Source organism: Eptatretus burgeri, chromosome 1 (genome assembly GCF_056783735.1).
Source record: "Eptatretus burgeri isolate ZD-2024b chromosome 1, Ebu_testis_v1, whole genome shotgun sequence".
Lineage (NCBI taxonomy): Eukaryota > Metazoa > Chordata > Myxini > Myxiniformes > Myxinidae > Eptatretus > Eptatretus burgeri.
In genome coordinates this window covers 44,218,064-44,243,067 of record NC_140961.1, presented here as the reverse complement: position 1 = coordinate 44,243,067, position 25,004 = coordinate 44,218,064, and the positions used below count along the sequence as shown (strand labels likewise).

Below are 25,004 nucleotides of genomic sequence, written 5' to 3'. Positions count from 1 at the left end.
ATCCAGACCATCAAGCTGAAGATGTGTGATGCTATCACAACATTCGAGTCAAAGTTCACAAGGTTCCAAACTGAGGCATGGGGGCAAGTTCTCGATGTTTGCCTACTGGAGTGACTATGTGTCCATGGTACAGCTGCTTCTCTAATTCATGAAGACAAAGAAGACTGGAGACTGTCTTCTGCATTTCTCTGCTACTGTTAAAATGACCCCTCACTTCTTCTTCTCAATGGATCGACGCAACTACTCCAGGTGGCTTCTTGTTTACCTGGCTGACATGAACGAGTTGTCTGAGACCCACCCTGGCATCAATGAAGAGGTCATGTCCAGGTATCATGCCATCTGTCAGTTGACTCAGCCTTTTACTGAAGTGTGGACTGACATGGCCCAAGAGTAGTCCATCAATCATGACAGCAAGACAAGTGGTGGCATCATATAGGCATCAGTCAGAGACCAGGAGCTCTGGAGCGCTGGCTCCTCACATGTCATGAATGAGCAGCCATCTAAACTGCAATGAAGGAGATGTGCGCTATACAGGACTCGGATCATGTTGGTGGAGAGGGTGGACCAAAGAGGGTGGAGAGAGATGAAGGTTATGTTCAGAAACTGCTGACTGTCGTCACATCAGAGCTTATGACCGATCCATTCTCCATGGACAAGGATGATGATAGCATTTCACCACTGCTCAACATTGTCACAGGAATAAGGATGCCCCCAGATGCTGCAGCATGCATTCTCAACTCCTCTGAGATAAGCACTTTTTAGATGACAACATTTGTGGAACAGAGATCGAATACAAATGAAGTGACATTGTGGGATTCCCTGACAAACATGAAGATCAAAACATTTGCCACACTAGTCAAGAAGAAAACGGTGAAAATGGCTGATGAGAAAGAAAATGGTTGACCCTGAATTCTTTAGCCACCTCATGATCACAGAAAAGTCACGGGACGTCAATCTGAGAGAAGTCCTCAGCTCTAAGTAATCAATAGTACCATTCTCCCTGGCCCATCCTGATGGCAGTTTGAGGAAAACCAAAAGCGTACTCATTGCTGACATAGAGAAGAAGGTAGATGTCCAGCCAAAACTGCCACAAGTCACAACCAGTGATATGTCTACTGCCCACATCTTCCATGCGAAGGCAATGGTACAGATGACAAAGGCTGCTGGTGCAGCAAACTTTGGTGAAATGGCATTCAAGTACTACAGCCTGGTTACTGCACCTCTCCATCAGAATGGTTGTCAGCAAGTTGATGTTGTCTTTGAACAATACTTCAGCCTCTCAATCAAAGATGGGGAGCGAGAGAAATGAGGAACCTCATACCGTTCTGGGACAGCTTGGAGAAGAATCTGAGCTCAGCAACAGCACTTAAGCAGCATGTGAGGTTTGTGGTGAGGATGTTAAGGTCGTGGAGAGATTCACTTACCATGGCAATGATATTCATGTCTCTGCTGGCTGTGAGTCAGAGGTCAATAGACGTCTAGGTCGGGCCTGGGGAGTCATGGATTCACTGGATAATGGGGTGTGGCGCTGCTGGTACCTGTGCAGGAGGACGAAAGTCCGAGTCTTCAGGTCCTTGGTGCTTCCAATCTTGCTCTATGGATGCGAGACTTGTACTCTGACCAAGGATCTGAGACAGAGACTTAATTCCTTTGGTACCAAGTCTCTTCGGAGAATCCTTGGCTATCGCTGGTCGGACTTTCTATCCAACGAGCAGTTGCTGAGAGAGACTCAAATGAGATTTGTTACCTGCATAGTCCGTGAGCGTCAGCTACAGCTGTATGGACATGTGGCTCGTTTTCCTGACGCTGATCCTGCTCACCAGATTCTCTCAGCGAGGGAGTCTCGTGAGTGGAGGAGGCCAATGGGCCGACCACGTTTCTCGTGGTTGCAGCAGGTTGATCGGCATCTCAAGATGGGGATGGGCCAGGCATCTGCCTGGGGGATGGCCAGACAGAGGCCCCTGGAGTACCGGCGGAAAGTGGACGCAGCGATGCGCTGCTCTGGCGCATGCTCCCATACCTGACCTGACGCCTTCATATGTGCAGTCCACTCAACAACCAGGGGACTGGGAAGAGAGTGAACTTTGTCAGAAACTGGCTGTTGCTCTATGGACAATGAAATGAAATCCCCAACCCCCATTTCTGACAGCTTACAGCAACACATCATGGAAGAAAGCACTGGAACCGCCACAGAGTCTGCCACCAGCAGCTGTACATGGTTGGGAAGTTCAAGATTGTGCCCCACAGCTTGTGCTCATGATCAAAGATCCAGCACCATGGGTCTTCCAGAGCTGACTTTATCACCACAACAAGTCAACAACATGCTCTTGCTCACCCTCTCATTTGCTCAAGGTCATCTGCCATCTGCTTGAAAATCAGCAAACATTACCGCTCTGCATAAAAACAGGTACAAAAAAGATCCCTGCAAATACAGACCAATCAGCCTTCTCCCAATCATCAGCAAGGTTATGGAATCCATCATCGCTTCAGACATTAAATCCTTCCTCTTCTCCAATGGCTTGATTTCTGATCATCAATTTGGATTCAGACCAGGTCACTAAACCCTGGATATGCTGCTTCTGCTCTCCCAACAATGGATGGAGATCCTCAATGCCAGTCATGAAATCAGAGCCATCTTCCAAGACATATCGTGTGCCTTCGATACGGTCTGGCCCCCCCTGCCCTGCTCACCAAACTCTTCCTATGGTATCCAAGGACATCTCCACTCATGGCTCGCAGACTTCCTATGCTGTCGCAGCCGTGTGGCCCTTAATGGAGTTCTCTCATCCCCTCTTCCTGTCCAGGCTGGAGTTCCTCAAGGCAGTGTTCTGGGCCCTGTTCTTTTTCTGGTTTTCATCAATGATCTCTCTGGCTCTCTGGAAAATCCTCCTTATCTCTTTGCTGATGATTCCTACCATCTGCCATCCCTCAGATTGGCAAGCAGCAGCCTCTTCACTCTCTGCATATTGGGATAAAATCACAAGCTGGTCCAACATATGGAACATGTCTTTCAACCCTGACAAATCTCACACTCTCACTATGTCTCTGAAAGGACCGTCTGGAAACATCCCCCCAATCTACTTTCTCCCTCTTGAAGAAGTGCTTTCATTCAAGCTTCTGGGTCTCACTATCTGCCATGATCTTTCCCGGGAAAGCCACATTTCCAAGCTGGCCTTCAAAGCCAGTCACCGACTGGGCATCCTCCATTGTGCAAAGTCCTTCCTTGGCACACCTGAGCTCCGAACCACATACAAAGCTTTCGTCCACAGCTTGATGGAGTACTGCTCTCCCCTCTGGGCTGTTTCTCCTGCCTTTCACCTTTCTCGGCTTCACGCTGTGGAAACCAAGGCATTTTGGATCATTGGTATCGCGATGGGGCTGAGTCTTTGGGTCTCTCACTCTCACCGCAGGCAGGTCGATGGTCTTTCTGTCTTCTACCATTTCCTCTCCAGCCTTACCTCACCCTCCCACCCCCCCCCACACTCTGTCTGAGATATGTCCCCACATATTTCCGCATAGCGCTCAAGGTCCGCCAGCAACCTCCTTCTGGTAAAACTACCAAAATCAAGAATCACTGCTCACCTTCATTCTTTCATTCCTCTTTTTTCTCGCCTTTGGAACAAACTCCCACACTCTCTTCAATCCCACTCTTCCCTCGAGGTCTTCAAAACAGCTGTTCACCACCATCTCTTATCTTACCCCATCCCAAAACTACGATCGTTTCGACCTCTGCTAATCCACCCCAAACCCACCCCAAACCCACCTCCTTCCCTTCTTGAAAGTCCTTGTTGTGTCCATCTTGTTTACCCTGTGTACCCCACCCCATCTCTCTCCCTTTCACAGATCTCCTCATGTCTCTGTTCTCCTCTGTTTTTCCTTCCCTCTCCTGCCCCTCTTGTCTCCTGCTCCCCTTGTTGTACATTCTGTGTTAGCTCTCATACAAGCCTTGACATTGTATACAAAAATAATAATAATAATAAAAATTACTATTACACAGGCATTGATGAGCCAAATGACCTCCTCCTTGTGTTAAAATTCCTTGAAAGGGAACTCATATTATTAATAATGATAGCATACCGTTTGTCGACCCTTTTCAACACCTTACTCAAGCATACATCGTTCACAAACAAATCATAAGTACAATTCTTTTGTTTTTGGCATAAACCTCGTACACTGGGGAATTGAGATGGGCTGAGTGCTGAGTTGGAGTACATTGTAATGCAAAGTCATATGAAATGCAGTCAAATGATAATTCGCATCATCAGATTGTTTTTTTGGTTTTTGCCAATGTCCAAAGTATCGTACTGTGTGTGAGGCAGTTTAAACTTTTGGAATTGTACACTGTGCGAACCCAAGATCCATGAGATGCTAAATACCTTTGTACGCGAAGATTTTAAGGCATGCTACAATCATAAAAACATGACATGAAATAAAAAACCCCCGCAAAAGCAACTCAAAATGCAAGGAAATAATTCAAAGAAGATCAAAATTTCAATTTCCTCCCCCTATTTTCATTTTCCCCACCTCCCACTATTTCCATCCTCACCAACCCCACCCTAAACACCAGGGTGCATCATCTTGACAAGTCGGCGATATCTGCTAAACGAGATTTCAATGCGCACACAATGGCTCCGTGATGTTAACGCCTTCATTTGGTGCGCACGACGGCGTGCGGCGCGTGGGTGGAGGGAGGTTCAGACAAACCATCCCGTCGCTCTCAATTACCACGTTACCTCCCAAATGGCGCACGCCGCATTTCATCCCTCATCCGACACCTGTGCTTTCCAATCTAGCACGTCAGGCACAGATATTGCCGCATCGCCATTGAGAGGCACGCTCCGTCCGGTTGCCTGCCACGGCCTGGCCTACTCCGACACCCGTTTCGGGCTGGTAATCTGCATGCGGGCGCCGCACTTTTAAAAGAAAATGAGGAGAGGCATGTGCTTGCCACAAAGCCCTTTGGTGGCCTGTCTAATGGATATTAACGGCGTCTAATTGTTTAACTGCACTGCTCGTGGGAAGAATTACACGGACGGTTTGAGTCGCATTAGAATGTTCCAAACACCTCGTGCTTTTCACATTGTTACATTGCAATAAAATTTGTACCTCCACATGCTGTGTCAACCAACAGAAAATGCAGTACCTGTAAGCATTACAGTGTGCATCTGTTTCAGCATACATGAGGAAGGAGAAATTTCTTGGACAAGGCCCAATTATCAACTTTCCAATTTGAAGTTTGAGATCATGAATTTTTGGCAAGATCATACAGTTTTGTCTCTGCTCAACCATCACTCATCGAAATGCTGTCCTCCTTCAAAACGGATGAACACCTGTTACGAAACATTATGCAATTAACCTTTTAAATTTTTTAAAAAATTGTTGACTGATGGAGTATCTCTAAGGAAAATAAATGTCCATTGCAGCATAGAAAAAACTAAACAAAATAATGACACAGAGGAGGATCTTGGATAACTGCTGCGAGTATCTCCTCAACAATAGTGTAGTAAGTTATCAGGATTGGAAGTGTGCACACTCACCCAGTACAAAGTTCCTGACAATTTTAAAGTAAGAAATTGATTTTCTATTTAATAAACAGATTAAACACGGGTTCTTAGAAGAGCTGAATGACAGAGGGGGTTACGAGTCACTGTGATGGAACAGAGGGAGTTTGAATGCAAGGATGAATGGAGAAGTGAGGAAGGAACAATCACAAGAAAATAAAATGAATCTTTAATGCAATTGTGTAGTTTCTTTACTCGAGATGTCTTCACACAAATCATAAAAAAATGAAGAAAAAAAACTTACAGAATAGCCACGAAGTGACAATAATGTTCCAGCCTGCTATGCATCCATAAATGAATGTTTCAGAGGTGTGATGACATACTGCAGGTTGGATTACCAAGGAGGCAGGAACTTTCTTGATGTCATGTATTAGGGGAAGTCTTGGATTGGTTATTATTGTCTAAACCAAGAAGAACTATAACGGTATTCAGTCAAGTGCATACCGCTGCGAGGCTGAACAGTTCACATTTTGTTTCCCACTGATAGACCGAATTTGCATCTGGACCTGAACCAAAATATAACCGGCCTGTTCTTGTCAACCACCTAAATCATCCACCAAGTTTTGTAATAACCCGTCCAAAACTTTTTGAGATATCATGGTATATATAGTTTTTGGCCCCATCTTTCATTCATGAAGAATCACTTAAAAATTTGAGTGTCCAGATGCAGATCTTCACCAAAATCTAATCAATTCCTCCTTGTCACACACCCAAACTGTCCACCAAATTTAATCTAAATCCGTCACCAACTATTTGAAATATTCTGCTCACAGACAGACACAGACAGACAGGGGTGAAAACAACCTCCATCTACCTTCGGTGGTGGAGGTGATGACAGGTCAGTGAGAATATTGTGGATATTGACAAATCAGTGTGGATAATGGGCGGTCCTGTCCAAGATAGTTGAGGAGACTATCTGGAGGGTTTAAAAGGCAGAAACAGAGCAGTGTCAAGAGAAAGTTCCTTTTGGATAGAGCTGCTCCAAGGGGAGGCACAAGAGACTACTGAGAAGATGAGAAGGAAGCAGCGACAAATGCTATTGAGGCTACTTGTGAACACACTGAGGAAGCAGAGCCCAGATCTCCATCGGGACTGAAAGTATCTCGGGTTGTAATTTTGGGATTGCAGTTACTGTTCAAAAAAAATAAAATAAAATAAAAAAATCTAAAAAGGATTACCCCAATTAATTAATTCATCATATCGAACAAGTCACGGCAATCATTTGAAAATCAACAGAAATGCATCACGAGTTTTCCCAAAGACTAAATCGTACGTGCGACTTCATTGCTTTATGCTCAGCATTTAAAAAAGGTGGACAATTTTTTTTTAAAAGAGCATGGATAAACAACCATAGGTTGGCAACCATTGCACAGGCTTTGATGGGCCTCGATGGCATTTTCCCTTGTTGAAATTCATTGTGAGGGAACTCACACTTATTACGTGTTCAATCCCCGTTGTGCAAAGCTCACCTGAAAGAGTAGGCTATCCATTTGATCAGGAACTGTATCAATGCGAACTCTTTTAAAGGTGACTGAAAGCAAGCTGTTACGAAAAGCAGTTCAACAAAAGCAAAATCTCAAATAACGTAATAGCAATGATAATAATGTATATTTATGGTTTTTCTAAAGTGATTCCAAAATAAATCCTCATCACAGACAGCTCTCCTGCCTGTCCCTTCCCCCATTACACATCCCTAGGCCCCCATCTCCATTTACAATACCCTTCCCACGTGGCGCGTTCCCGCACCGGACGCCTTAACGCGTTGACATTACGAGGAAACACGCTCCGTAATTAATAGCAAGCTGCGGCGGTGCAAGCTTTCGCGCGAGCACTTCTTTCGCCCCACATCCCAAACCCACCCCCTCCTTTCTTCTGCCGATAAGCTGAAATCCTCTGCCAAAGATCTGCCAATCTGGCAGTGAGGACGATTGGGGGGCACAAAAGCTGACTGGAAGAAAGAAGGCAAGAGCAAATCGATGAGGGGGACAGGAACAGCAGGCGATCCACCAGTTGAGGTCTAAACTGCTGTACTATATCATAAAATGTGGCATACAATGCACGATCAATTATGACAGATTAAAGGCAAGCTTTTAGAACCATTATTTGAGACGTGGTGCAAGGGTTTGGTCAAAGCGTAATGGTTTGGTAAAAGCCGTTGGATATCGCTTTGTCCGAGGACAATTCGACAAAGCCTTATTATAAATAAGGTAAACTAGAGTTCGACAAATAGTAAACGACAAATAAACTAGAGTTCCCTTACCTCACAGGGTAGTCTTGAGAAAAAGTACATGGGAGAGGTCTTTTAAACTCTTCCTTTGCATTTCGGAGCACAATCTATAATTCCTATGAGCTGCAATTTTGTCCAAGTACTGTTAAACTGGAGGTTTTTGGAAATGCCAAGATGATGATTTATGTTTACGGTGCTTAAGTATATAATTCAATTGAAATAAGAAAAAAGATTTTAAAGGCTGTAGGAAAAATACAACAATGTTTTTTCAGAAGTTTACCGTCATTGATGCACCGTCTTCAACACCACCTTATTTAAGACGTTAAATTAGTTATTCGTACCTGTTGTTTATGTCTGTTATGACATCCTTAAAAACAGTACGTTTTCTGTTTGGAACGATTTTCAATTTTGTTTGACTGCGAGACAGGCAGAGTCAAAAAAAATTACCTTGCTCTTCTCTGCACATACACGCACGGTACGAGATTCCATACAATCTGCCAACGCAGGAGCCAACGTACTGCTAAACTGCAGGTCCCTGTTCCGATTAATATTCTACAGTGTTCAAAATATTCCATTCAATTGAAATAAAGTTGTTCCTCAACCACAGACTGACATCTGTAGACAGACAGACAGTGAACCAATTGCTTCAAACCGCTTTTCGCTTCACACGCGCACGGGGTAAAATTGTAAACCCAACCATCAGACGTGGTGGCTTTCACTTTGCTGCAGTATTCAGTGCTACGACAATGTACGTAGTAAAATGTTGGTGGAATTAAAACGACAACAACAACAAAAACACACCACAACTACACAACCCGATCAAGGTACTTACTCATAACCATTTCAGATTTGATGCACAAAGTACCCAAACACAAATCTCGATTCTACAAGAGCTTTAACAACATCGTGCAGATGCATGGATCATGAAGTAAGATTCTGAAAAACAAGAATTCAAGGAACAATGCAAAGGGTACCACGTCTGTTATCCTTATATTCACTTTACCGACAAATACCTACCCAAATCCAACTAAATCCCCTCTTAAACTTCTTTACTGTCCTTGCATTCACGACTCTTGCTCATAATATACCACTTGCTGACTACTTCATAAAAGGGGGAAAGAGAGGTTGGAAATCAGCCTTTAGTTCTCCTTCCCTCGTGCATCACAGTTTCTCCCACGACATCAACTTAATTTGACAATGGAAATAACTCAGACGTCCAGCTAGCCCGGGAGCCATTTTCAGGCTGAACAGTCGAGTTAAAATGAAAGGACATGGTGAACTTTTGAAACAAAACAAGTTTTGACCAGTCTCACCATGACAGACGATGTAAGGGTGGACCACCAGTAGACAAATCTGCCTTCTACAGCCAAGACTGTGTGAACGACATCTTTATAAAAGTCAAAGACACGTTTGAATTCTGCATTCTTGGTATTTATCATTTGCACAACATTTACCTTTGGTAACTATTGTTTGTATACTGTGTTGAATGTGATATCGATGTTGTGATACTTTTATAAAGCCAAACAAGCATGAGATGATCCAGGTACAGCACAGGTAGGTACGTGGATCTGCAAACCATCTTCAGACTCTTATTGTTCTTCAATCGAACCATGACTGCCATTCATGGCATATAAATCATTACTACAAGGTGCTTTCATAATCCATGGATGGAATTATCACGACATTAACCGAGGTAAGCCAACTGCTGTGGGAAGCAAGGATAAGTTGACGTTTCGGGCGTTAACCCTTCGTCAGAGCTTAATACCCACCAAAGGTTAATGCCCAAAACGTCAGCGTCTCTTTGCTTCCCACGGCGGTTCGCATACTTTGATCAACATCCAGTTGATTCCATCCAATCCATTGTTCCACCTGTGCACCGACGTAGATTGACGCCAGCTCTTCATTTTGCTTCAATAACAAGTTTGTTAGATTCTTGAATTAATTTGCAAAACTCAAAGTTTGCCACGATTACCAAATGGAGGTGTCATTTTCATTAATCACTGAAGCCAATGTAAAGCAAATCCTTTACATCGTTCTTAATTCGTCCAACTTTAATTCAAATAGATATATAATGTTTTTTTCAATGACTATTCTAAGGCTCAAAGCAATTTTTCAACTCGCCATTAATATCACAACTAATGGGCTTGGAAGTGCTCGATCCAATCTCATCTTGGAGTCCAAACAGAGTTGATCCCATTATAATTTGGATGGAACACCTCTCTCTTGAAGACCTCGAGCCAGCGGGATAGCTCAGTCGTTTCGAGTGCTCAGCTCCAATTTGTTGCCCCATGGAGTCCAATTTGACTGAAAACTGATATTCTGGTAAAGTGGTGCCAATGGGCACTGCATCATTGCGGTACATACAGTCCTTTGGACAAAGGGCTGACTCCCTCTCCCCACACTCCCAACCCCTTCATTTCGGTTGTGTCCGAAGAGACATTCTTTAGAGAAGACCCAAGCTAGATTTGCCATAGTATCTTTCTACAAGTACCCCAAGACTACACACCAGTATCCAGGTTAAATTCCCTGCCAAGCCATTGAAGGAGATTTAAATGTTAGGGAACCACAATTTCATGCTATCTGGAAAATAAAATTTTGAAAAAAATGCGTCAATGGATGTACCGCCACCCATGCCATAAGTCAACCCACTGTTAGGTTTGACCTCAATTACAGGTAACATGGGAGAGAGTACAAGAGAGATGAGTAAATGAGAGAAAACATCAGATGCTTCTAACTCGAGTTATGATCTGCAAAATGATTTGAAAACTGCACATGGCCTTTGACCTGTTGAACCTAAAATCGAATGAGTTCATCTTTGGATCGCAGTCCATATTTGTGCCAAGTTTGGTTGAAATCCGTTCAGCGGTTCACAAGTTATCACGGTCACGAAAATCTGCTAGGCAAGCATGCATGGACAACCCAATAACATAATACAGTCAGCACCTAGATCTGCAGAGGCCTAAAAATAATGTTGGAACATAGAAAAGAGGTAAATTTATAGACTGTGTTAATAATTATTTCCCTGATGAGGGACTTCGATGCACGAGGTTATTAGGTGCATTAACGCCTGCACAATGTTTGCCAACACACGGTTGTTTGTCTGTGTTCTACCCTTTTTAATCTGAGCGTCAAGCAAGTCAGCAGCACGTTTTCTTTTTTTAAGTCTTTGGTGTGACTCGGCTGAGTTTCGAACTGACGACCTCCCAGACTCAGAGTGGACAGTCTAACCATTACACCACCGAGTCTGGTTGAATGGACTCTGGATAAAGCACAAGAGGCATGAGTGGCCAAATGACCTCATGCTGTGTCCCCATGTACAGCCTTGTATGCACTTTTGTATACATTTCAAAAGACACTGGAAGATATTATAATAGCAAATCACTGCCTTCAAGGCTATTGTTGTATAGAGTCGAGGCTCGTGGAGAAGCTACAACACAGAACAGATCAAGGCGCAACCAAACAAAAGGAACAGTAGAGAGAGTGGGGTAAACACTGACAGCAGGGTTGAGGGATGAAACAGAGAGAGAGAGAGAGAGAGAGAGAGAGAGAGAGAGAGAGAGAGAGAGAGAGAGAGAGAGAGAGAGAGAGAGAGAGAGAGAGAGAGAGAGAGAGATTTGGACAAATAAGGTATGTGGGTAAGAGTGAGGGGTAAGGTGAGGGGGGTGGGGTGGACAAGATGGATACAGAAGCAAACTCTTTGGAAGGAAAAAAACTGGAATTTTGGAAGAAGGTGGGCTTGGAGGTTGGTTGTTTGGGGGGGGGGGTTGGGGGTTAACAGGGGTAGAGAGATCATGGTTTTGAATAAGGATGGTCCAAGATGGTGATGAACAGCTCTCTTGAAGACCTGAAGGGAAGAATGAGATTGAAGAGAATGTGGAAGTTGGTTACACAGGTTGGAAAAATAAAAACAAGAGGAACGAATGAATGGAGGTGAGCAGTGATTCTGGATTTTGGGAATTTCACCAAAAAGGGGGTTGATGGTGGACCACGTGGCGCCCTGCAGAAACCTTAAAAGAAGCATAAGCATCCTCCCGTCCCCAAGCCAAACAGAGCTATAGAAGCTTCACTTCCATTTCGCTTCATTGGTTGAACAAACGTCGTTCGATCATGGAAAATGTAACGTTCGGCTGATTGTATCGGCGCATTACTCCCTCCTCCTTAGATTGCAGGAACCATCACGTGCGAAAAAAACGAGTAGGTATCCCAAACATATAAATCTGATTAATGTGGATGTTTTGGAGCAGCCTGTGGAAGAGCAGGGGGGGAGAGAGAGAGAGAGAGAGAGAGAGAGAGAGAGAGAGAGAGAGAGAGAGAGAGAGAGAGAGAGAGAGAGAGAGAGAGAGAGAGAGAGTGTGAGAGAGACAGAGAGACAGAGAGAGACAGACAGAGAGAGACAGAGAGAGACAGAGACAGAGAGAGACAGAGAGAGACAGAGACAGAGACAGAGACAGAGACAGAGACAGAGACAGAGACAGAGACAGAGACAGAGACAGAGACAGAGAGAGAGAGAGAGAAAGAGACAGAGACAGAGACAGAGAGAGAGAGAGAGAGAGAGAGAGAGAGAGAGAGAGAGAGAGAGAGAGAGAGAGAGAGAGAGAGAAAAACCACTAGGTATTACAGACATGCAAATAGCAGACGAGGTGACGGCAAGGCCATTATTACATCATGTAGCCAAATGTTCATCGAGCGATCCCATCTTGGCCATTTCTCGTGGTCCGAATTGGCATTTTATTCCAGGAATGGTGCACGTCATCACGAAACTGCTTTCTAAAATCTCGAAAAAGCATTTGCTCAAGAAGAGGGAAATCAATCTGTTTCGACAGAACAATTGTCCTTCATTTAGACTTTAATTTCCCAGGAAAACAAAAAACTAAAAACCGGCTCATTTGCATCAAGTGAAATTGGGCCTAGATTTGTCCATCAAAAAAAGAGAAAAAGCAATGATCGGCAGGGACACGGCAGTCAGGCACGGAGCTACGACTATATATTCTGAACAGTCTGCCGGGTTTGGGAGATAAAAAACAAAAAATTCGCTCGCCCCAATCCCCCCACTTTGGGTGCTGAGGTCACATGGGATGGTTGCTGGTGCAATCGTTACAGCAATGACCTCTGACCTTGCGATTCGTCTCTGGGGGAGATTTTCACTGATGCACCATGCCAACGTGTGCTTTCGCAGTTTCTAAACCGAAGAACCTCGGCAGCACTTTGTACATAAATTGAAGGAACCGCCTCATATTTTTCAAACTTTGCCCTAAAAATGTGGGCCACATTACAACACCGGCAATAAAACTGGCCACAACTTTAGAATGCTGACAGTTACCCATTACGTTCACAAGCCAGCAGATGAGAATCACTGTTAACTGAGCTCTCGTAAAGAAAAACTTTGATTTTTGTGACGGTCATGAAATGTTTTTGTTCTACAAAGTGCAACAAATACTTATGAGGAAAATCTTTCCACAAACACTACACTCATCGATTAACTGGGTTGCAGAAGAGGAGGCAGCCAGGTTATGGAAACGCTTACAGGCATACCTTTCTGGGCGATGCTGGGTGAAGGGCTGCAAGGATACCTCAGAGGTAGCATACCTACCGAGCTGTCTAGCCTCGGTTCGATTCTCGACCCGATTATAAACTGCCATTCTGTTGTTTTGCAGGAAGGGTGTTGCTTCACTTAATTAGACATTAAGCCGGGGTCCTGTCCCTTAGCACTGGTTGTCGGCTTGCCACTGGCTTATTCTAGTGTCTTTCACAAAGAGCAAGATGTTGTGTGTGCCAAATTACAAATTCCCACCCAAACCAGTCATGAGGCACATTGCGATCACCTTTAAGTGGTTTCCTCAGAGGCATTTTTAAGTGCACCTAAGGGCTTGCAATCTACCTGGATAGGACACAACGTACCAGTTGGACCAGCATAGAAGTAATGATAACTCAGTACAAACTGTATGTTACCTCTGCCTTTTTTGAAAAACAACACAAACGCACGCGCACGCACGCACGCACGCACGCACGCACGCACGCACGCACGCACGCACGCACACACACACACACACACACACACACACACACACACACACACACACACACACACACACACACACATCATTGAACAAAATATCCAACCCCAGCATGACAAAATTCTCAAACAATCTGTGATTTCTTTTGAACTTCCCATCTGGTGGGAATCAAGAGGGGGGGAGGGAAGACATGTGGGGGGGGGGGTACGACGACGATGACAAAAGATTAGGCTAATCCCACACTGCCGACTCGAGCACGAGTGGTCCCATGGGCACAAACATGAAATTGTGAGTTCAATTTTTGGGGAGGCTAAACCGGTTGCTAGGGAGAGCAAATCTTGCCATCGTCAAATGAAATGCACTCAAGACTGGCCAGGCCTACAGATTAATCGCAGCACTGCATCCATCAAACAACCTCTAAGTGAATTCCCTCGGGGTGCACACTGGATCGGCACATTAGGGTAGGAATGGGAGGGATGCGGCAGCAGCAGGGTGGGAAGGAACAAGTGACAGGAGGTAGGATGATGAGTGAAGCAGATGAAGGAATCATTTAGCAAGAAGAATAGGTGAAAGGGGACCCTATTACAGCTATCAGCATTTGTCCCAAAATGCTTCCTGTTTGTAAATCAAATAATGTTAAACAAGAAGCAGTTGTGGAACAAAGCTTCCCTTAATTAAAATGCAATAAACATCTTCCTTTTGCAGATTATGTGAGTCACAAATCATTGTATATGTTCATGTGAAAACGGAAGTACAGGAAATCTACCCACAGACAGAAATGCTGGATTCATGCAAAAAGGCCTCATCAACATGCAGGTGATGCCATTAGCTGCGGAATTCTCATTCATCACTCAACACAGCACCACTCACAGTGGAATTCTCATTCATCACTCGGCATAGCACCCATCGCATTTTGGCAGAACTCCACCTGCAACAGGGTCGTTGCACAGTGTGCAGCACGATACCACTCGCTACACATTTCCCATTAAGAATGTGCAAAATGCACATGGCATGACTTCGTGTGGCGGGAGCACCAAACCTGTAAGATCCTGATTGCCTGGTCCAGCACCGACTTGGCATCAGTGGCGAAATCAGGTGAGGGCAACTGACCACGGCTCAGGTGTGACCAAAGAAGCAGCAGAGCCTTGGTGTGCGGACTGTCAAATGACATCGGGCGACTTGGCAGATCGAGTGTCTTGGCCAGCTGTGCACACAGCCCATCTTCGTTGTGGCGCACGGGAAGTTCTGCATACTCCTCTGCATCCTGCACAACCCCCAACCCCCAAATCATTAGAATAATTGGTTTTCAGCAACATAATTAAGACCACCATCCTAATCTTCACTTCCCAAACAAAAAGTGAAACAGCAACAAACTCGTGCATTAAACGCAAGATACAGAACATGCGGACACACATGTGTGTGTGCCCATGTGAGTGCAAACAGACACACACACACACACACACACACACACACACACACACACACACACACACACACACACACACACACACACACACACACACACACACACACACACCCCATCTGTTCAATTCAGCCATGGTCGGGAGTAAGATGGTGACCTCAGGTGACCCTAGGCCGTCTGGGCAAACATGCCTGGCCACGCAGCAGTTGTAAAAACAGGTTCTGTCGTATTCATCGCCTGGATAGCTGGCCCTTTTGCTCTCCATCCTGTGCCTCATCTCCCCTCCAACACATCCCTTCACTACTCTTTTACCCATTTCATATCATTTTGATAGATTTATTATTTCAACTTTCATTCCCCAATACCAAGCTTCAAACAGGCATCGCCTTATCATTCTGAATAAGGGAAGCATCCCGACCTTGCGCATCCTCTATTGCTAGTGATGACCAAGCAAAACAACATTCCTTCAGGTACATGATCACAATTAACTGTGAACACAGCTGAAACAAGCAGGAGTGGAATTAAATGTAAAGTTGTCAGGACAAAACAAAAGGTTATATCACTAACACACACGTCATCTATCTCTATCTCTATCTCTATCTCTATCTCTATCTCTATCTCTCCCTCTCTCTCTCTCTCTCTCTCTCTCTCGGCAATGAGCCCAAAAAGAGGCCGAGGAGCCGAGGAAAAGGACATTGAATTAGTTTCCCATGACCATGTGACAACCAAAATAAGTCACGAGCAGTAGGGTGCCAAAGTTTTCCTCATGAGGGTTCAGAGGACATTACTAGTGTCCAACGTACGGGATGAAACAAATTATATGATGCTCGAGCAGTATGTCCATCAATGGCTTCGACAAGGAACAGATGAAAGACTTCCAAACATTGGTGGGCATGGCCAAAATTGGACTTTTGTTTTGATTGAAGTTCAAAGTTGGGTTTTGATTGAAGTTCAAACCCCACTGATGGGGATCTTAAGAGAACAATACAAACAGCGGAGACACGATTGGATGGCTACAATGTGTGCGCACGCGTGCACACAGCACAGGACCTGATTGTAGGTGTCTGTACAACAGTAAAATTATTCATGTCAGACAAGGATTCCCCAAATGGTCATCTTTCCAACCGAGATTTATGAAAATATGAAATTGCATTCTGTCATTGGAGGTGATGCGCAAATTACCTGCACCTTTCTCCAGCATCTTTAGCTTCCTATATCATCTCCTTATGTCTTTTGAGCATTACAGACAAGTGTAATCGATAGTGGATGAAGGTGGTGGGGGGGGGGGCGCGAAAGAAGGTGGAGGGGATCAAAAAACTTGTCCCTCCACCCTCCTCCAGTATCTTGTGCTGCCCCTCTATTTTCACGACATATTTTGGGCATTGCAGTCAAGTGTGGCCGAGGCAAATCCGAGTGATTGGAACGTAATGCCTTGTCTCTTACCCAGCATGTTATATGAATCAATTCCAATGAGAACCAAACTCTGTTTTTCCCATCAATAGAAGTTCAAACTAAAATGGCCGAGCAAGCTTGGAGGAATAAAATGACGGTTCAGAATCATATAGTGCTCGATTTTAGTGAGTTTAAATGCTACAAATATGGTCCTAACAATTATATTCTTGACAAAAATACTAAGCAACAAATGTTGAGGTTTGTATTGTTTTTGAGGTTTGTACCAGGTGCTCAAACGTGTTCATATTCTGGTTAAAGTGGAACAGCACATTGACCTGCACACTCCATCAACAAACTCGGTGTCAGTGGAAGCCAGAGTTAAGTTGCGAGTTGAAAACAACATGACTGTCTTCAATGAACATGCAATTGGATGAGCATTGGCAAAAACGTCTTCGCAACAACGTACCACCACCATTCACCGCAATACGAGCTTGTACACATCTTGTCATCGACCAAATCAGATGCTTGAGCTCTTGCTTCGATGTTGCGCTATTCTTCGACCAGAGACAGAGCCACTCACAGTTGATCAGGAAACTGTGTGCACATGGCATTCAGAAAAGGGGCCTTCCTATGATGTCCTAAGCATGTTCAATTGGATTTAAGTACAGAGATGGTGGAGCCTAGTCCAAGCGAGTGATGGTTGTGGTCCCAAAAGGCAACTTTTACATGTGCACGATGTGGACCCACTGGCATTAAGCCTGTTGTTCCAAACTGTCTGGGTCGATATTTTACGTTTGATTGCTCTTCGCCGATCATTCGGGAGAGGTCATGCTGTTGAAATGTGGTTCCTTCTCACAAAGGTAACAATATAATGATCCTCACGAGAAGTTGTAACGTATGAGTGACTTGAATGAAGTCTCTCCGTTAAGTATCCAGATGGACAGTACCTTGTGTGTGCCCTAGAATTGACACCACGATGACCATTGTAGTGAAAAGCACTGGCAGCCTGAGTCACCTCTTGTCAAACACACCCCTGTCCCCCGTCCCCCCACCCCCAACTCCTACTCCTCCTCCTTCGCCTCCCCTTCTCCCTCACAGCGAACCATCCCAAATGCATGAACAAATACATTTGGAATGAAATAATACCTCACCATTCCTAAACCAACTTGAACCACACGGGCAGCTAATATATAGAGTATCGACATGGGTCGTGTGTAGACACGTACACAAATTTTATGGGTGACATCATTTTTGTGTGATTTTCACTCGGTTCGGTTTTTTTTTTGTTTCACTGTGTTGCACATCCAATTTCCTGATTGAGTTTCTATCCTCAATAGTCATGGTTTACATACACATGACTAAAAATTCTGAACTGTGAATCTATAGTTTATTTCACAGTTTAAAAGTTGTTGGAGTGTTTATGAGGAGTAAAGCTAGACTGCTGTGCTTAGCTTGTAACAAGCAACTGTCATCAGGTAAATGCCTGAAATACGAACTCTCAGATCGGTTATCATTTGAGACACAATAACATCTAAGAAAGACAAACTCAAGAAAAGGGTGCTGTTGCCTTCTGATTCACATTTTATGTAGAAAGCCAAAACAAGGCTTGGACAAAGCAGAGAGTCTCAATAGTTTTTACATACAGCAAGTTTTCACAGCCAATGTTGACTCCTCCACCGTAACTTGACCCACTGACACCAGCACTTGATCCTCAAGACTTGTTTATCTGCTCCATCTATTCTTTGTCTGCCATTTCCCTGGCTGTTTTCTCAAAGCTGTCTGCCTGCATCGTGGAAATTTGCCAAAACTGGCCCTTTTATTAATTATCAATGATGTCAGCATTCGTCCCATAATAAACAAATAATGGAATCTATCAACACAGACGACCTTACTCTGTTATTAGCCCCTGATGGACTTAGTCAGAAATGGGGGCTTATGGATTTGGTCTCAATTTTCGTGTCCGTGCGTGCGTGCATCCGCCACCATATCTGAACATGTATGGATTGATTTTAGTCATACTTGGCACAAAGACAACACATGATGGTATACATATGCACATCATTTTGTTTGGCGATGCTATCAACAATGGCCGACTGGTGGAGATTTTAGTTGTTAAAAAAGAAACCCAGTATCGAATACGTCCTCACCTCAACCATTTCCTGGATATGCATTTACAGCTCTTGTTCAAACTCGGCACACAGAAAATGAATGATGGCTTGCATAAGCACATCATTTTTTCCGATCAGATCCAAGATGGCTGACTGGCGGCCATTTTAGTTGTAACAAGTTAAAACGGCATTAAATGTCAGAGCCCACGTTGTTTTGATAATTTTGCTGGAAGAAGTTAAAGGGCTAGCCCATATAAATTTACAACAAAAATGGCCGCCAGTCTACCAGTCGGCTATCTGATAAAATTGCAAAATAAAGTTGGGTGCAGGTGTACAACTTTGTGGACTGCACTTATGCCATGTTTGAGCAAATTCGACAAATGGTTGGGGACATGTTTAAATAACAAAATGGCTTTTTTGGATATGATCCTCTTGGATATGATCTCGAAAAAAAGGACGGGCATATGTAAGCCATTATTCACCATTTGTGTGCCAAGTTTGAACAGGATTGGTATATACCTGTCTGAGAAATGGCTGAGGATGTGTTCGACACTGTTTTTTTTTTTTTACAAGTAAAATGGCCACCAGGCTACCAGTCGGCCATCTTTGATCAGATTGCAAAATAAAGTCAGGTGCACGTGCATACCATCATGTACTGTGCTTGTGCCAAGTTTGAACAAAATCGGGCTATGCATGTCTGAGAAATGGTTGTGGATTTAAGTTATAAAACGGCCCCCAGTCGGCGCTCTTGGATCTGATCTCAAAAAAACATATGACCTGCATGTGTTAGCAGTCATTCATTATTTGTGTGCCAAGTTTGAACAACATCAGCAAATGCATGTCTGAGAAATGGTTGAGGTCGCGTTTGATACCGGGTTTGTTTCCAACAAAAATAGCCACCAGTCTACCAGTCAGCCATCTTTGATCAGATCGCAAAATAAAGTGAGTTACACATGTACACCATCATGTACTGTGCTTGTGCCAAGTTTGAACAAATTCAGACCATGCATGTCTGAGAAATGGTTGGGGACACATTGAAACAACAAAATGGCCACCAGTCGGCCATCTTGGACCTGATCTCAAAAAACCCCAAAATGACGTGCATATGTTAGCCGTTATTCCTTATCTGTGTGCTAATTTTGATCAACATCGGTAAATGCATGTCCGAGAAATGGTCGAGGACATGTTCAACATCGGGGTTTTCATTTTTACAACTAAAATGGCTGCCAGTCGGCCATCTTCGATCTCATCGCAAAAGAAAATGATGTGCATTTGTATCCCATCATGTGTTGTCTTTGTGCCAAGTAAGAATAAAATCTGTCCATACATGAGGATGCACGCACGCATACACGGACCCAAAAATCGAGACCAAATCCATAAGACCCTGTTTTGGACTAAGTACAACGGGGGCTAAAAACACCCGATGTTGAGCACGTCCTCAAGCATTTTGCGGATATGCATTTACCGATGTTGTTCAAACTTGGCACACAGAGAAGGAATGATGGCTTACATATGCACGTCATTCGTTTTCGAGATCAGATCGAAGCTGGCTCACTGGTGGCCATTTCAGTTGTAAAAAAACCCCCGATGTCGAACACGTCCTCAACCATTTCTCAGACATGCATTTACCGATCTCGCCCAAAGTTGGCACACAGATGATGAATGATGGTGGACATATGAATGCCATTTTTTGTTTTTAGATCAGATCCAAGACAGCCGACTGGTGGATGGCTGACTCTCCTCCAAAATATATGGACATTGAATCCTTTTTGTGTGAAATTTGCATTCCCAATCAAAAACATCATACATATCACATGACCAACTATCTTTCACAATATAACTACGTGACCCACTTCATTAATATTCATGATTGAATAACCCAACTATATGCAATCTTCCGTGTCATATGACCACTCAGGTCAGTTGCGCAAACACATAAATCTATTAAATATGGGCTTTCCCTTTAACTCCATGCAGCCAAATTACTAAAACCACAGGAGTGTCATTGGACTAAGTCCAACAGGGGCTGATCAGCCACCTGCCATCTATCTCAAACATGTATATGAATGCAGGAAAGTTCTAAAGTCTCACTTTTTCACATCATAAGGAATGGCTGACCAATGGAGTGTTACGAAATCCTAATACTTCAATGTCAATGACATCTTGTGACAGGAGATCGAGTCTTATGGTGTCTTTCTCGATCACCACCTGTAGGTAGGTTGATGGCTTTGCAGTTTTTCCTCTGGTTTTGTTCTTTTCACGCTCTCACCTCTCCTCAAATGGTTGTATATGTTCCACCAGAAACCCTTACATTCTCGTCTTACATTCTCCTCGGTCCAAACTTAAGACTCGCCTCCATTCTTTCATCTTCCTCTTCTCAGGCCTGCATACCCATCATCCCAACCCTGTTGTATCATGCTCTTCCCTGCAGGGCTAGTTTTTCTACAACTGCTGAGACTGTCCCCCTTTCACCTTCAATACCTATCCTTTTGAGGTGAAGTATCAGTGAGTTCTTATCCATCTGTCCCTCATTTGTCCCACTTATTGTCCATTTTCTGTTGCTTAATTTTTCCACAAGCCTCAATACCTAAATTAATTACACTAATCATCACATCTGAAATAATCCTTTCAGCAACTATGAGAGTTTGTTTGGCAAATATGAGCTCTTTCCTTTATAAAGTTTCAAGTTTCACACAAAGTACTAACGAACTAGCCAATAGGATCTAACAGAGAAGATGAAACATTTTTAGATAAAAAAAAACAAACAAAAAAAAACTGATTGACGGGTTCAGATTGGAGTAGTGTGCAAAACACAGATCCGAAAAAAATATCCTAAAGCAAAGCTCCTTCAATTTAAGTGGTTGAAGCAAAAGAATCATATCTGTTTGAAAGACCAATTAAACAAGGTATAAAACGCATGAAGTTCTCTCATTTTGCAGGAAATCTCACTGCGTTAGTAGTCCAAGGACGGATGTGATTTCAGAGGACCCAACACATTACCGCTTTAGTTTTTAAAATATTTCCACGATTTTCTTACTTTATTCATATGTAGCCTGTGGCTGCTTGGCTGCATCATTTTTGGGGGCACGGCTGTACCGCTGATGCAATGCCCATAATTATCAGTAAGCCGGAACTCATTTTGCCGACCTCAGAAGGATGACAGGCTGAGTCAGCTTGAACTGGTGTTAACTCAACGACCTGACAGGGACTTGAACTCAAGATCTTAGGGCCTTAAGCCAGCCACCTTAGCCTATAAGCCAATACCAGGCCTTTTTCACGATTATAGCGACGAAAAAAGAACCGTATCATCGCTGCACTAAAAACACGTGGTCCTGATAGGATGGTGGTCACGCAGGTACAAACAGAGAGAACCTTCCAGACGAGGTAGGTGGCAAACAAACATTGTAGACCAAAGTAGAAACATAGCCGTGGTTGATAATGGCACAGCTGGTCTTGTCTACATCCCTGAGAGGGGCATACAATGGTATATAGTACTGATGTATATGCAGACAAACACTGCTCCACAGGTCACATTTTGTGCCAGGTGGCCAAGACTCGTGGTCAGTGTGTGCACAGCTTGCCAATCACAACACGTACATCCTAACACCACACGAGTAGCGAGCGGATGATCAGGGCGCTTTTGTCTGAACGGAAAGCAAGTATATACAAAGCAGATAAAAGGTGATTGACTAGTTTTTTTTTCATAAATGCAATCATAACAATATCAAGAAAAGGTCGGAAAAATAAAAGCACATTGACAAATTGGATGACAATGAAGAAATATAAACAGACAAATACTGATGAAGATAGCAAAGGATAATCGTCGCTGCACAGACAAAAAACAGACACGGATCTTGAGGAAGGTAGCAAAGAAGAATTGAAAGCGAGGAGGCAAAGACAAGGCTGACCCCAACTGTGCTTTGCATTAATGGGAAAGTGGCTGCCTCCCCCTCTCCTCCCCCCCCCATGGCCACACAGAATGCTAATAACCACGTCGGCTCCCAACATCAACCACAGAACCAGATAAACGCAATTCTCAATTTTAACACCTCGTAAAAAAGTACCCGATTTGCGCGTAGCAATTTTTCGACCTAGTGTCCCTTCTGTTACCTGTTGTTTATACCACGATGTCTCACTCAGACAAGATCCCATTGCTCACCTACTTCGCTATCCCACCACCCCTCCTCCCATTCCCAACGGGCCATCCCTATTACCCCTCCAACCAGCCATGGGCCACAAATTCAGTCCTACGACCCATCTGTTACACGTAGGCCAATCAGATGCTCAATCAGACGGCTAATTGATGATCTCAAAGACAATGTGGCTTGACAGCAGGCGAGATGGCTTAAACAGAGGCCTCGGCATGGGCACACGGGCCTGTTGGTTTTGCCAGAAACACCCGCAGAGCGTGATGAAAGGTGTACACCCTATTAATTACCCCCGCCAAGGAGTGCTTTACTCTCTACTGGCAGGTTTCTATCTCTACCCTCTGGGCTTCACCCCATCCCCCCTCCTTGTATATGCACTGCCTCACCCCTACCCACCCATCTGCTATGAACAGAGGATGAATTTAAAGCACCACATATCACTGGCTTGTTAGTCTGTAAAATTGATAAGGATGAGAAAAAAAAATTGGGAACAGGTTAACAATTGCTATTCTGTAATTGTTGCATTAGAGCATGACAGCATCTGCCAAAAAATCACTTGCAAAAACGGCATTCTGAGCAAAACAACCAAGTCCAAAGCAAAGTCGAGGTTAAAAAAAAAAAATTCACAAAGGGCCAATATATTTATTGTTTATGCAATGGGGACAAGGACATAAAATGAGAAAAAAATTGGGAAAAGGAAGGGTAGCAAGGATGATGTGAAGGGAGGATTATAGGAGCAGAATAAGGAAAGGGAAAGGCATGCAAGGAGAATATGGGCTGGGTTCAGGGATGAAAGATTCCACCACTTTAATGAAAGTAATAAATAGATGGCCCCCGAAGCGTTTGAACACACGAATGACCACAGACATCATCAAGGCAGACATATTCACACCGTCCACGGGCATGGCTGTGACATTTTAACCGCAAAAGATGTGTCCACACACATGCACACGTACCTAAACTACCTGTTCATCATTTATGTTCTATTGGCACTTGCACAGTGCCGGAGGTTAGATATCGATACAACCTGAGAAAACGTGATGTGCATGATGGGCAACATCCATGTTGCAGGGGAAATGACCACATTTTGACAGTGTCTCTTCCACCCAAGAATGGCAGTTCCAAAACAACATTTGTGAAATACAGGTGTAGGTTTGTGAGGATGCAGTGTAAAAGTGGTGTTTGCTTTCACTTCATTTAGAGCAGTGGTTCTTAACCTTTTTATGTGCTCGTACCCCTTGAGCTTTCATAATATTTCAATATTCATGAATTGAAACATTTCTTATTCGTTATTTATTTATTATTATTATTATTATTGGAATTTAAGTACTACACAGAATTGAATTTGACACCATATATCGTACCCCCTGCTTTGATGCTTCGTACCCCCGGTTAAGAACCACTGATTTAGAGCATTGTGGGAAGGGCTCCGATGAAATCAACACTCAAAAACATCGAATCTTTGCACAGCATCTCATTACTTGCCGGCCAATTTAGAATTGACAAGTATTGTATTCACATAAAAGCCTAAAAACATTTTTATACAAGATGGTATTCATAGAATACTTATCCCACGCAGTTTTGAGAAGGACTTGGTGTGAGCCAACTCTTCTGGTGGCAAATTTATAATTTAAAAGAATTAAATTCAAATCAAATGCAAGACCAAATAAAATAGGTACTGCATTGGAGTCATCAGAAGGAACCCGAACAAGCATAAAGCAAAGATGAAGTCATCAGGAGGAACCTGGATAGGCCTCAGGTTTCAGATTCTACTCCTCTACCCTCAAACTCATCCAGGCGCAGCCAAGTGAGCCTTATTCAAAAAATAAAAAAAAGTAAAAAAAGAACACAGATTCAAAAAATTAAACAACTATGGCTGCCAGACCTTGCATCCGATCAGGTTGAAATTCAAAATATATATATTCTCCATCAATGCGAGATCATAATTTTGATGTTTCACATTGATTGATGGAGCAGTTCAACAGAAAGAACAATTTAAATGTCTTTTTTTTTTTTTTTTTTTTTTTTTGTATACCTTGGTCGAGGCTCGTATGAGAGCTAACACACAACTCACAGCAAGGAGGCATGAGACAAGAGGGGCGGGAGTGGAAGGGACAAAACAGTGGGGAAC

General features: G+C 43.6%; 1 protein-coding gene across 1 annotated transcript in view; it reads right to left on the bottom strand.

Moving 5' to 3' along the window:
* The window catches only part of ASCC3 (activating signal cointegrator 1 complex subunit 3), a 148,303-nt gene that overhangs the window by 16,322 nt on the left and 106,977 nt on the right, over positions 1–25,004 (bottom strand). Inside the window, exon 33 of the mRNA XM_085851423.1 lies at positions 14,842–15,066. Coding sequence (XP_085707549.1) covers positions 14,842–15,066 — 225 coding nt within the window. The remainder of the gene's footprint in view (positions 1–14,841; positions 15,067–25,004) is intronic.